At 53.0% G+C, this 12,837-nt stretch overlaps 1 protein-coding gene across 1 annotated transcript in view; it reads left to right on the top strand.

Annotated features, from left to right (window-relative positions):
- The first annotated feature begins 571 nt into the window (after window positions 1-571).
- The window catches only part of RHPN2 (rhophilin Rho GTPase binding protein 2), an 86,524-nt gene continuing 74,258 nt past the window's right edge, over window positions 572-12,837 (top strand). Inside the window, exon 1 of the mRNA XM_007996233.3 lies at window positions 572-696. Within this exon, the coding sequence (XP_007994424.3) occupies window positions 628-696 (69 nt within the window). The 5' untranslated portion in view covers window positions 572-627. The remainder of the gene's footprint in view (window positions 697-12,837) is intronic.

Genomic DNA, 12,837 nt, shown 5'->3' on the forward strand with positions numbered 1-12,837 from the left:
TTTGCAGCGGGACCGGGGGATCGGCTGAGTTGACCCCATGCCAACAAGCCCGAGTAGTCCGGGCAAGGCGCTCGGCGGCGCAATCAACGCTCCCTCGGCCATGGGCTCCCCTCCTGGGAAAAGCTTTTCTAGACCACTGGGCCCAGGGCCCAGAGCTACCGCCGCGCCCTAGACGTGGCGTCGAGTCTGGCCCCTTCCCCCGCGGCGCGCGGGCTTCACCCGGGAGGGACGCGCCTGGACCCACGCCCTCCTCACTGACTCCCTGGGCTCCAGGGCAGGGCACAGGTCCACAGCCAGGGCTTCGCTGCGGCCCCTGAGACCCCCGTGCCTTCCCTGCGCTCTCAAACTCGAGCCAGCCACGACGCCCAGAGACAACCCCGAGGCGCCGCGCCCAAGGCACAGGTCTCCGGTGACGAGCGCCGCAAGGGGCGCGGGCTCGGGGCCCGCCACGGGGCGGGGCGCGTCTCCAGGGCTCCCGGGCTCGGCCCCAGGCGGGGCTAGAAGGGCCGCCGGACGCGACTGGAGTGAAGGGGCGGGGAAGGGCGGGTTAGGGGCGGGACCGCACGTCCTCTCCGGCCAGTCTCAGCCGCTGCGCCTCAGTCAGCCCTCCGCTCCCGCGCCGCCAGCATGACTGATGCGCTGTTGCCCGCGGCCCCCCAGCCGCTGGAGAAGGAGAACGACGGCTACTTTCGGAAGGTGTGCGACTTCGGACGGGCAGGGAACTGCGGGCCCCAGACCGCCTTTCCCCCAGGCCCTGCAGGGGCTGTAGGAGCGCGCGGTCGGGGTCCACCAGGCCAGGAGGGGGAGGGGGCTCACTGGGCCGGCGCTGGCCTGACGGAGGCCGGCGGGGAGGAGGGGGGCGGCGGTGTCCTCGGCGTCCAGGGCAGGTGGCATCCGGGGCTGGGCGGGGAGTAGGGGAGGCGCAAGTGGCCGCCCCGCGCAGGTGCGGGCGGAGGACCTGGAGGGGTGGTTGGGTCTCCCCCTCCACCCGCCGCCACCCCTCGCTTGCGATCCCTAGTGCCTGGGTAAAGGAGCCGTTGCTGGCTGCGCTGGCGCCCTTGGCCTCTGGGCGCGTTGCAGGAGCGCTTAGTGGGAGCGCGGGTGGAGACAGACTATCCCAGGCGGGTTGGCGGTCTCGTATTTATTTTAGGCGCTCTGTCGCCCAGGCTGGAGTGCAGTGGCGCGTTTATAGCTCACTGCAGCCTCGACTTCCTGGGCTGCAGCGATCCTCCCGCCCCAGCCTCCCGAGTAACTGGGACTGCAGGCGCGGCACCTCGCCACGTTAATTTTTTGTAGGACTGGGGTATCGCTCTGTTGCCCAGACTGGTCGCGAACTCTTGGGCTCAAGGGATCCTCCCTCCCCAGTCTCCCAAAGTGCTGGGATTACAGGCGTGAGCCACTGCGCCCGGCCGGCGGTCTCTTTTTGCCTCCAAAATGCTTCCAACGTCCGCCTGTGGGACTTTTCAGGGAGCAGGGGAGAGCCGCTGGTGGGAGGGAGCCTCTGGCGTTGCCCTCTCCGGGTCGTCCAGGAGGGTGTGAGCACTGCAGGTGAGGCCCATGGTCTTGTGCGTCTCACTGTGTGCCAAAGCGGATTTGTCTTGTTGTCCGGGAGACTCGGCGGGGGCTGGCGGCGGGCGGCGGGTGCGGGCTTCGCTGGCTCTTGGCACGTTCGGGAGCTCCTGGGCTCACACTGCGGACTTCTGCCCAGAAGATAACAGTGAGGGAGCTCAGTCCCTCAAAAGCGACCCCAGCCTGCGGAGCAGGGGCCCTGGGATACCCGCAGGCGGCAGGGCCTGGGCTACAAAGATGCTTTGGAGCCGGGAGTCATGGTGATACCGTCCACGCCTTCCTCCCTCTAGGTCCCGAGCAAGTCTAAAAATAGCTTTTGGCCCTTGGCCAGTGATCCCTGAGTGGATGGAGAGATTGTTGTTGATCTTCGTTTTTATAATAGATACGACAGTGCATAATTATAAACAGAGAAGTGAAACTTTCCCATAAACGAATCAATTCTTAATTGTTCAGAGCCTTCGGATCCAGTTCCTAAATAGTCTTGGCGTCTTCCTCCTTCTCCGCGGTGACACAGAGAGACTTTGGGCTTTGCTCACTGGTGAGGCGTCCTGGGCAGGACAGTGTGGGACAGAGTGGGAAAACTTCTTTTTTGTGAAGTTGCTTTTAGCTTTAAAAAAAAAAAAAGTAGTTTTGAGGTATATTTAAGTTCAAAGATGTCATCATGGAATTACAGGATTATAACTTCTAATTATGTGTGGTGTTTGGGACAGAGGATCACAGGCCATGGAATTGCAGGAGGAGGGCCTGGCCTGGGAATTCCTGTGTCTGTCCTCAGGGCCTGACAGCCACTCCCACAAAATTGCTGTGTGTCCTCCCGCAAGTTGCTGCCTCTTTCTGGGACTTTTCCTCCCCAGATTGTTCTCTGAGCAGGTGTAGCTCTGGAACTCCAGCAGCACCTGGGGGGGAAAATGGCAGCGAGAGAAGCACGCCTGTGAGGGTTGGTGCCAAGCCTCCCAGAACACGTTTTCCCATGGGAGCCCTCCATGCCTGTGAGCCCAGGGAAGGGCTTCTTGCTCCCTTGTGGGAAAGAGTGAATGGCAAGAGAGCTGGGAAAGGTGCACAGTTGGGTGTTCTTCGTTTATTTATCTACTTATTATTATTATTATGAGACAGTCTCACTCACTCTGTTGCTCGGGCTGGAGTGCAGTGGTGTGATCTTGGCTCACTGCAACCTCTGCCTCCCGGGTTCAAGCAGTTCTGCCTCAGCCTCCCAAGTAGCTGGGATTATAGGCGCCTGCTACCACGCCTGGCTGATTTTTTGTATTTTTAGTAGAAATGTCATTTCACCGTGTTGGCCAGTCTAGTCTTGAACTCCTAACCTTAAGTGATCCACCTACCTCAGCTTCCCAAAGTGCTGGGATTACAGGCGTGAGCCACTGCGCCTGGCTTTATTATTTATTTATTTATTTATTTATTTATTTATTTATTTATTTATTTTCCTGAGATGGAGTCTCACTATGTTGCCCAGGCTGCAGTGCAGTGGCACCATCTCGGCTCACTGCAACCTCCATCTACCAGTTTTGAGTGATTCTCTCACCTAAGCCTCCCCAGTAGCTGAGACTACAGGCGCGCACCACCACGCCTGGCTAACTTTTGTATTTTTGGTGGAGACAAGGTTTCGCCGTGTCGGCCAGGCTGTTCTTGAGCTCCTGACCTCAGGTGATCTGCCCACCTTGGCCTCCTAAAGTAGGGTGTTTTTTAGATGCAGTGTCTCTGGTGTTGGATGAGACAATCAAGGGTGGAAAATAAGAGGAATCATTGCTTTACAATTAAAACCGTCAATTTTGAAAATGAGACCTTGAAACGATTGTTGTGCTACTCCGTGTTAAGTCATACCAGTTCAAAGAGTCTATTTGTCCTAGGAAAATAAAAGGTGTTGACGCTGAATCTTTCCTGATCTATGACCTGAGCCAGTTTGACCTAAAGCAAATGAGGGCCAGGTGTGGTGGCTCACACCTGTAATCCCGGTAGTCTGGGAGGCCAAGGTAGGTGGATCTCTTGAAGCCAGGAGTTCCAGACCAGCCTGAACAACATAGCAAGACCCTGGCTCTCTAAAAAATTTTAAAAAATAAAATGAAAACAAAACAAAACGAATGAAAGGCAGGTGCTGGCCAGGCACAGTGGCTCATGCCTGTAATCCCAGTGTTTTGAGAGGCTGAGGTGGGTGGATCACTTGAGGTCAGGAGTTTGAGACCAGCCTGGCCTACATGGTGAAACCCTGTCTCTACTAAAAATACAAAAATTAGCTGTGTGTAGTGGCAGGCGCCTGTAATCCCAGCTACTCGGGAGACTGAGGCAGGAGAATCCCTTGAACCTGGGAGGCAGAGGTTGCAGTGAGCCGAGATCGCACCACTGCACTCCAGCCTGGTGACAGAGCGAGACTCTGTTCCCCCCAACCCACCCCCCCAAAGAAGAAAGGCAGGTGCTGTCCAGATGAAAGGGGAGGAAGAGCCCTTCAGGAAGAGGGAACAACTTGGACAGAGCTGTGGACTTGTGAGTGCTTTGTAGGCATCCCCAGGTTGTGGAGGTGTTAGTGGGAGCCAGGCAGTTCAGGGTCATGCATCTTGCTTGACCTGGGAACTGTGGAATCCATCAAAGTATTTAAAGCAGGACCAGACCTGTGAGATTTGTGTAAGAGAAAGACCGCTTTGAGAAGCTATGGTGGAGCCCGGCAGGGAGGCATAGGGAGGATTTAGCCCCTTGTAATACCTGTCATCTTTGCCCTTCCTTCTCTGTTATGGACTACTGATGATGCAGTCAGTGACAGAAAGTGCTGTGAGTGGGGTGCAGTGCCTCACACCTGTAATCCCAGCATTTTGGGAGGCCAAGGTGGGAGGATTGCTTGAGGCCAGGAATTCAAACCCACCCTGGGCGACATAGCAAGACCCCATCTCTACAAGAAGTTTAAAAATCAGCCTGGCATAGTGGTGTGTTCCTGTAATCCCATATACTCAGGAGGCCGAGGTGGGAGGATATCCGGAGCCCACGAGGTCGAGGCTGCAGTGAGCTGTTACCGCGTCACTGCACTCCAGCCTGGATGACAGAGTGAGACCCTGTCTCAAAAAAAAAAAATCACCCGTTCTTTCCACCAGCTTACACCCTTAGCTCAGACCAGGGGTCCACACTGAAAGCAGGGATTCCAGTGACGAGGGGGTTGGAATGATAAAGCTGGAGAAAGGCAGTATCTGGCAGAGAGGGAAAGAACTGATATAACAGGTTATGGCAGGGAAGGAGCTGCCAATGATAATCCAAAATGCCTGCCTATTAGCCAGGTGTGGTGGAACCCCACTGTGGTCCCAGCTACTCAGGAGGCTGAGGCAGGAGGATTGCTGATCCTGGGAGGTGCAGGCTGCAGTGGGCAGAGATCACGCCACTGCATTCTAACCTGGACGGCAGAATGAGGCCCTGTCTCAAAAAAAAAAAAAAAAAAAAGGCCGGGCGCGGTGGCTCAAGCCTGTAATCCCAGCACTTTGGGAGGCCGAGGCGGGTGGATCACGAGGTCAGGAGATCGAGACCATCCTGGCTAATACCGTGAAACCCCGTCTCTACTAAAAATACAAAAAACTAGCCGGGCGTGGTGGCGGGCGCCTGTAGTCCCAGCTACTCGGAGGCTGAGGCAGGAGAATGGCGTAAAACCCGGGAGGCGGAGCTTGCAGTGAGCCGAGATCGCGCCACTGCACTCCAGCCCGGGTGACACAGCGAGACTCTGTCTCAAAAAAAAAAAAAAAAAAAAAAAAAGTCACAGTGCCTGCCTGAGGCATCTTGTCATGCGCCTCCTCGAGATGGGGTGAACACGGAGGCTAGTGTGTGGATGGGTAGACTTGAGGTCCCCATGGGATATCCACGTGGCGGTCCAGGTGGAGAGCCCGCTCCATGGGCCCAGCAGCCATGCAGGCGCCCTGGCTGGAGATGCAGTTTTGGGTGGCACCAATTGGGAGGCAGTTGGGGTGTTGAGTGAAAGGATCTGGGCTAGAAGGGAATAGTTCCTCCACTTAAGGGGTGGGTGGAGAGGTGGGAGGAAAGCCAGAAGGGTGGCCAGGTCTAGGAAGCTGAGAGGTCAGTCTTATTAGTGGAGCGAGGCTTGACAAGTCAGAAGAATGTGGGGAAGGTCCTGGATTTAGTCCTTTAGGAGTCGTTAGGAAATGCATGGTTGGAGAATTGGAGATAGAAGTCAGCGTGACAGGGTACGGGGGAAGAAGGGCAGGGAAGATATTGCTGGAGAAAGAGGGGAGCTGAGAAAAGAGAAGGCAGCTTTGTTTTAGAATGTGGAAGCCCAGAGCTGGTTAAAGACAAAGGTGTGGCAGGGTACAGTGGTTCATGCCTGTAATCCCAGCACTTTGGGAGGCCGAGGCGGGCGAATCACCTGAGGTCAGAAGTTCGAGACCAGCCTGGCCAACATGGTGAAACCCTGTCTTTACTAAAAATACAAAAAATTAGCCATACGTGGTGGCGGGCACCTGTGATCCCAGCTACTCAGAGGCAGCAGAATCGCTTGAACCTGGGAGGTGGAGGTTGCAGTGAGCCGAGATCACGCCACTGCACTCTAGCCTGAGCAGCAGAGCGAGACTCCGTCACGAAAAAGAAAAAGACAAAACTGAAGAAGTTGGGTGGGGAATGGCTGGAGATTCAGGGAGAAGGTGGGCTGGGGAGGGGTCCCAAGAGTTAAGGAGGGGGTGAAGATTGCCAAAAGCTGCTGCATTCATTGGGTGGCTGAGCCAGCAGGGGGCTTCCCTTCTTGTATTTTTTTTTTTTTGAGATGGAGTCTTGCCCTTTCCCCTAGGCTGGAGTGCCAGTGGCACAATCTCAGCTCCCTGCAACCTCCACCTCCTGGATTCAAGCGATTCTCATGCCTCAGCCACCTGAGTGGCTGAGACTACAGATGTGCACCACCATGCCTGGCTAATTTTTGTATTTTTTAGTAGAGACGGGGTTTCACCATGTTGGTCAGACTGGTCTCAAACTCCTGACCTCAAGTGATCCACCCACCTTGGCCTCCCAAAGTGCTGGAATTATAGGTGTGAGTCCCTGCACCTGGTCCTGTATTTTGACTGTTGGGATTTTTTTTTTTTTTTTGAGATGGAGTGTGGCTCTGTTGCCAGGCTGGAGTGCAATGGCACGATCTCGGCTCACTGCAACCTCCGCCTCCCGGGTTCAAGTGATTCTTCTGCCTCAGCCTCCCAAGTAACTGGGACTATAGGCACACACCACCATGCCCAGATAATTTTTGTATTTTTAGTAGAGTTGGGATTTCACCATGTTGGCCAGGATGGTCTCAACCTCTTGACCGCGTGATCTGCCCTTCTCGACCTCCCAGAGTGCTGGGATTACAGGCGTGAGCCACCGCGCCTGGCGACTGTTGGGATTTTGTGCACACTTAAGGATCAAATGAATTTCCACTGAAGTCAGGCTTCTCTTTCATCCTGTTCTCTGTGTCATGCCTTCCCTCCCCTTTTCTTTAAAATGACATTATGCTCCATTCATCCGAAAAGGATTTATGGAGTGACAGCTCAGTGCCTGACCCCTGGTTAGGTTCTGGGGCACTCCGGACCCTGACTCGATATGGTTTCTTTGGCAGCAGTTCCCAGCAAGTCTCGTTTCCTGGAGTGCTGAGCAGTGCTGGGAGTTGGTGCTTTGTTGGGATAGCTCCGGCCATGCTTGAAAAGGAATCTGCCTCTTGGCCTTTTTTGTTTTTTTGAAATGGAGTCTTGCTCTGTTGCCCAGGCTGGAGTGCAGTGGTGCACTCGCGGCTCACTGCATCCTCCGCCTCCAGGGTTCAAGCAATACTCGTGCCTCAGCTTCTCAAGTAGCTGGGATTACAGGCGCCCGCCACCATGTCCAGCTAATCTTTGTATTTTCAGTAGAAATGGTGTTTCACAATGTTGTCCAGGCTGGTCCTGAACTCCTGACCTCAGGTGATTCACCCGCCTTGGCCTCCCAAAGTGCTGGGATTACAGGGGTGAGCTACCGTGCCTGGCCTGGAATCAGCCTCTTGGCTTTAGAGAGCAAAAAGTGGGGGTGGTCCACGGGCCGTAATCAGAGCTTCAACTGTGTTTTGTGCACCTAATTGCTCAGAAGTCCCTTATGTGGGCTGGGTGTGGATCCTGAATGTGTAAGACAGTCACTGGTGGGGGATGGAGGGAGTCCCCTTGTTTTTTTTTTTTTTTGAGACAGAGTCTCGCTCTGTCGCCCAGGCTGGAGTGCAGTGGCACAATCTCCACTCACTGCAAGCTCCGCCTCCTGGGTTCACGCCATTCTCCTGCCTCAGCTTCCCGAGTAGCTAGGACTACAGGCGCCCGCCACCGCGCCCGGCTAATTTTTGTATTTTTAGTAGAGACGGGGTTTCACGTGTTAATCAGGATGGTCTCGATCTCCTGACCTCGTGATCTGCCCGTCTCGGCCTCCCAAAGTGCTGGGATTACAGGCGTGAGCCACCACGCCCGGCCTCGCTTGTTTTTTTTGAGACAGAGTTTCCCTCTTGTTGCCCAGGCTGGAGTGCAATAGCACAATCTCAGCTCACCACAACCTCTGCCTCCCGGGTTCAAGCAATTCTGCTGCCTCAACCTCCCCAGTAGCTGGGATTACAGGTGCCTGCCACCATGCCCAGATAATTTTTGTATTTTTAGTAGAGACGGGGTTTCTCCATGTTGGTCAGGCTGGTCTCAAACTCCGGACGTCAGGTGATCCGCCCTCTTTGGCCTCCCAAAGTGTTGGGATTAAAAGCGTGAGCCACCGTGGCCAGCCCAGGAGTTCCCTTGTTAATTGGTCTTTTTGGGATCAGGTAGGGTGACTTGGCTGTACAGAGCCTCAGGACATAACTTAGCCTCAGGTTGGAAATGGACACCACCCAGTGCAGACCTCCTGGTCTGGGCCAGCACCTTCAGAGGTCTCTGAAAAAAGAAACCTTTGAGGTCTATTTTTTTTTCTTTTCTTTTCTTTTTTTTTTTTTTTTGAGATGGAGTTTCACTCTGTCACCCAGGCAGGAGTGCTGTGACGCGGTCCTGGCTCACCACAGCCTCTGCCTCCTGGGTTCAAGTGATGTGCCTCAGGCATGCGCCACCATGCCTGGCTAATTTTGCGTTTTTAGTAAATTAGCTTCATGTTGGTCTCGAACTCTAGACCTCTGGTGATCTGCCCTCTTTGGCCTCCCAAAGTGTGGGATTACAGGCGTGAACCACCATGCTCAGCCTCAGGTCTATTATCAAATCATGTCTCTCACTTTTTTCTTTCTTTTCTTTTCTTCTTCTTCTTTTTTTTTTTTTTTTCCTGACAGGGTGTTGCTGTGTCATCCAGGCTGAAGTGCGGTGGCATGATCATAGCTCACTGCAGCCTCAACCTCCCTGGTTCCAGCAATCCTCCTATCTCAACCTCATGAGTAGCTGGGACAACAGGCATAAGTCATAAAGCCTGGCTAATTTTTAAATTTTTTTGTAGAGGCAGGGTCTCACTATGTTGCCCAGTCTGGTCTCGAACTCTTTGGGCCCAAGCCTCAGCCTTCCACAGTGCTACGATTACAGGCATGAACCACCGCGCCCAGCTTTCCCTGACTTCTCACTGTATTTTCTTCTTTCTCATTATGTTACTGTGTTTAAACAGGTACAGCTCTGTAAGATTACTATAAATTACTTTCTCAACCTATAAGGAATGGAAATGCAACTTCTTTTCCCCAGATTTGTATGCTCTTCCTACTGAAAATCTTGGAAGAATTATTGTGCTCTGGCCTGTAGTTAAATGCAGAGTAATGTAATTTCTAGACTGCTGCATCCTGATAGAGATTCCTTTTCTGCGACTGCCCCTGTACCCCATAGTACTAAAACTCACAGGAAAATCTGTTCTTGGCCATGAAGAAAAGCAGCTGGAAGACCGGGAGCGGTGGCTCACGGCTGTAATCACAACACTTTGGGAGGCCAAGGCAGGTGGATCACCTGAGGTTGGCAGTTCGAGACCAGCCTGACCAATATGGAGAAACCCCATCTCTACTAAAAATACAAAATTAGCCGAGTGCGGTGGCACATGCCTGTAATCCCAGCTACTTGAGAGGCTAAGGCAGGAGAATGACTTGAACCCGAGAGGCGGAGGTTGCGGTGAACTGAGATTGCGCCATTGTACTCCAGCCTGGGCAACAAGAACAAAAAAAACTCCATCTCAAAAAAAAAAAAAAAGAAAGAAAAGCAGCTGGAAACAAACTAGAGAAAGCCTTTCCCCAGGGCCGTTGAAAGGCCCAAAATGAAAGGTCTTGGCACTATGTGGAAGAGGAGAGTGAGTACACAGTGAGGCATTGTCACTTCTTATCTCTGCCTCTTCATCCTTTGGGAATGCTAATGCCCCAAAATGAATTTAGCTCTATTGTTTTTACTCAAGAGCTGTAGGAGAAGTTTCTTATTCACAGTAACCTCCAGGCTGGACAGGGCCTCCGAGTTCATTGTGTCCTGGTTTATGGTCCCTATTGATGCTGGGCTTCCTGGAGGCTCCGGCAGAGAAAGAAGGATAATTTTTTTTTTTTTTTAACCCAGAAGCTCCTTGCAGTCTTCTCTCTGCAAGGAGCAGTGATCTGCTCTTTGATGAATGAGCAGCATTCATCTTAGCAAGGGCTAATTTCATGGTAGACACTTGTGTGCATCCTTTATGAGTGCACATGTGGATGAGGAAGCCTGCTGATGGGCTGAGTCCACCAGGCACAGCCTGGGTCATGTGGGATCAGCAGCTCCAGCTCTATTGGTACTGATACCACCCCTCCGGCTGTTTAGATCCATCCCCTTGAAGCCTTGAGTCAGTTTCCAGGTGGAGAGGGAGGAAGGCGGAGGAGAGTAAAGGCTGGTGATGCCGACCCCATTCCTGATTCCCCATCATGGTCTAAATCGGTATTTTATTTTATTTTTTAAGATGACAGAATCTGGCTCTGTCGCCCAGGCTGGAGTGCAGTGGCACTGTTGTAGCTCACTGTAATCTTGACCTCCTGGGCTCAAGTGATCCTCCTGCCTCACCTTCCCAAGTAGCTGGTACTACAGGTGTGATTAAAAATTACCACACCTGGCTGATTTTTTTTTTTTTTTTCTTGTAGAGATGGGGTCTTACTGTGTTGCCTAGGCTGGTCTTGAACTCCTGACCTCAAGCGATCCTCCCTTCTCAGTGGTGGACTAATACAGATGTGAACCACTGCACCCAGCCCTAAGCCAGGTCTTGAAGGCCAGGCTGGATCCAGGCTGACTGTGGCCTTGGAGAGGGTCTGCCCAGCTGCATGGTATCTGCCATCAGCCTCGAGGGCCTGCCTGACCAACAGTCCTCAACTGTGGGATCGTGGCTGGGAGGTGTCCCCTGGCAGAAACAGAATTTTCAGGGTGACTCAGAGGAGAGACAACTTGATGACCTGTAACACTGTAAATGTCCCTTGTTTCCTGGGGCTATTTGGATGGTTGCCACGACACCACCTGATGGTACTGGGCATTGGCTTTGGCCTGATCCACACTTCCTCCTTTGGCTCAGGTACCAGAGTCCCGTGACACAAAGGCTGCATTGGAGGTAGCCAGTCGAACTGGACACGGTTGAACTGCAGGTACTGCTCAGCCGGCGGCTGGGTGTCTGGCAGAGCAGCAGTAATGGGTGCCAGGTGAGGACAAGGTCCCCCACTTAGAGCACCAGGGACGGAGACACCACGGTAAATGATGCGAGTCCCTCGGGGCTGCCCATTCAGACCCTCGGAATTCCCTATGGCCAAGTTTCCATTTGATTGTAACAAGAGAAAAGGGGACTAGCACGGTAGCTCACTCCTGTAATCCCAGCACTTTGGGAGTCCGAGCAGGAGGATCATTTGAGTTCAGGAGTTGGAGACCAGCCTGGACAACATGGTGAAACCCCATTTCTACTAAAAATGCAAAATTAGCTGGGCGTGGTGCTGTGTGCCTGTAATCCCAGCTACTCGGGAGGCTGAGGCAGGAGAATCACTTGAACATGGGGGTTGCAGTGAGCCAAGATTGTGCCCCTGCACTCCAGCCTGCTGGGTAACAGAGCAAGATTATGTCAAAAAAAGAAAAAAGGGCAGATGGTCAAAAACAAGGCTGGATGCAGTGGCTCACGTCTGTAATTCCAGCACTTTAAGAGGCCAGGGTGGGCGGATCATATGAGCTCAGGAGATCAAGACCAGCCTGGGCTGCATTGACAAAACTCTGTCTCTACAAAAAATACAATACAATTAGCCAGGTGCGATGGTGTGGACCTGTAGTCCCAGCTTCTTGGGAGGCTGAGGTGGGAGGATTGCTTGAGCCCCGGGATGTTGAGGCTGCAGTGAACAGAGATCGTGCCACTGCACTCCAGCCTGGGCAACAGAGTGAGATCCTGTGTCAAAAATAAAAACAAGAGACCAGGCAGGGTGGCTCACACCTGTAATCCCAGCACTTTGTGAGGCTGAGGTGGGCAGATCACCCGAGGTCAGGAACTCAAGACCAGCCTGGCAAACATGGTGAAACCACGTCTGTACAAAAAATACAAAAATTAGCTGAGTGTCTGGGTGCAATGGCTCAGGCCTGTAATCCCAGCACTTTGGGAGGCCAAGGCAGGTGGATCACAAGGTCAGGAGTTCAAGACTAGCCTGACCAACATGGTGAAACTCCATCTCTACTAAAAATACAGAAATTAGCCAGGCATGGTGGCACACGCCTGTAATCTCAGCTACTCAGGAGGCTGAGGCAGGAGAATCGCTTGAACCCAGGAGGCGGAGGTTGTAGTGAGCTGAGATCACGCCACTGCACTCCAGCCTGTACGACAGCGAGACTCCATCTGGAAAAAAAAAAAAATTGTTAAAACTATTGGTGAGTGTGTCCTACTAGTTTAAATGAGCAGATCATTCATCTGGAAATACAGTTGATTCATGGAAATGTTCATGATTTGATGTGGGGGGAGGCACAATAAAAGCCTAGTTATTGAAGGCTGGGTGTGGTGGCTCAGGCCTATAATCCTAGCACTTTGGGAGGCCGAGGTGGGCAGATCACTTTAGGCCAGGAGTTCGAGAGCAACCTGGCCAACACGGTGAAACCTTGTCTCTACTAAAAAAAAAAATACAAAAATTAGCCGGGTATGTTGGCACATTCACGTAATCCCAGCTACTCAGGAGGCTGAAACAGGAGAATCGCTTGAACCCGGGAGGTGGAGGTTGCAGTGAGCCAAGATCGCGCCACGGCACTCCAGCCTGGGTGACAGAGCAAGACTTCGTCGAAAAAAAGTTATTCAGCATATTGAAAAATAACTGTGATTGGCACACAGTAGGGGTTTATAGAG

The sequence above is a fragment of the Chlorocebus sabaeus genome, chromosome 6 (assembly GCF_047675955.1).
Source record: "Chlorocebus sabaeus isolate Y175 chromosome 6, mChlSab1.0.hap1, whole genome shotgun sequence".
Taxonomy (NCBI): Eukaryota; Metazoa; Chordata; class Mammalia; order Primates; family Cercopithecidae; genus Chlorocebus; species Chlorocebus sabaeus.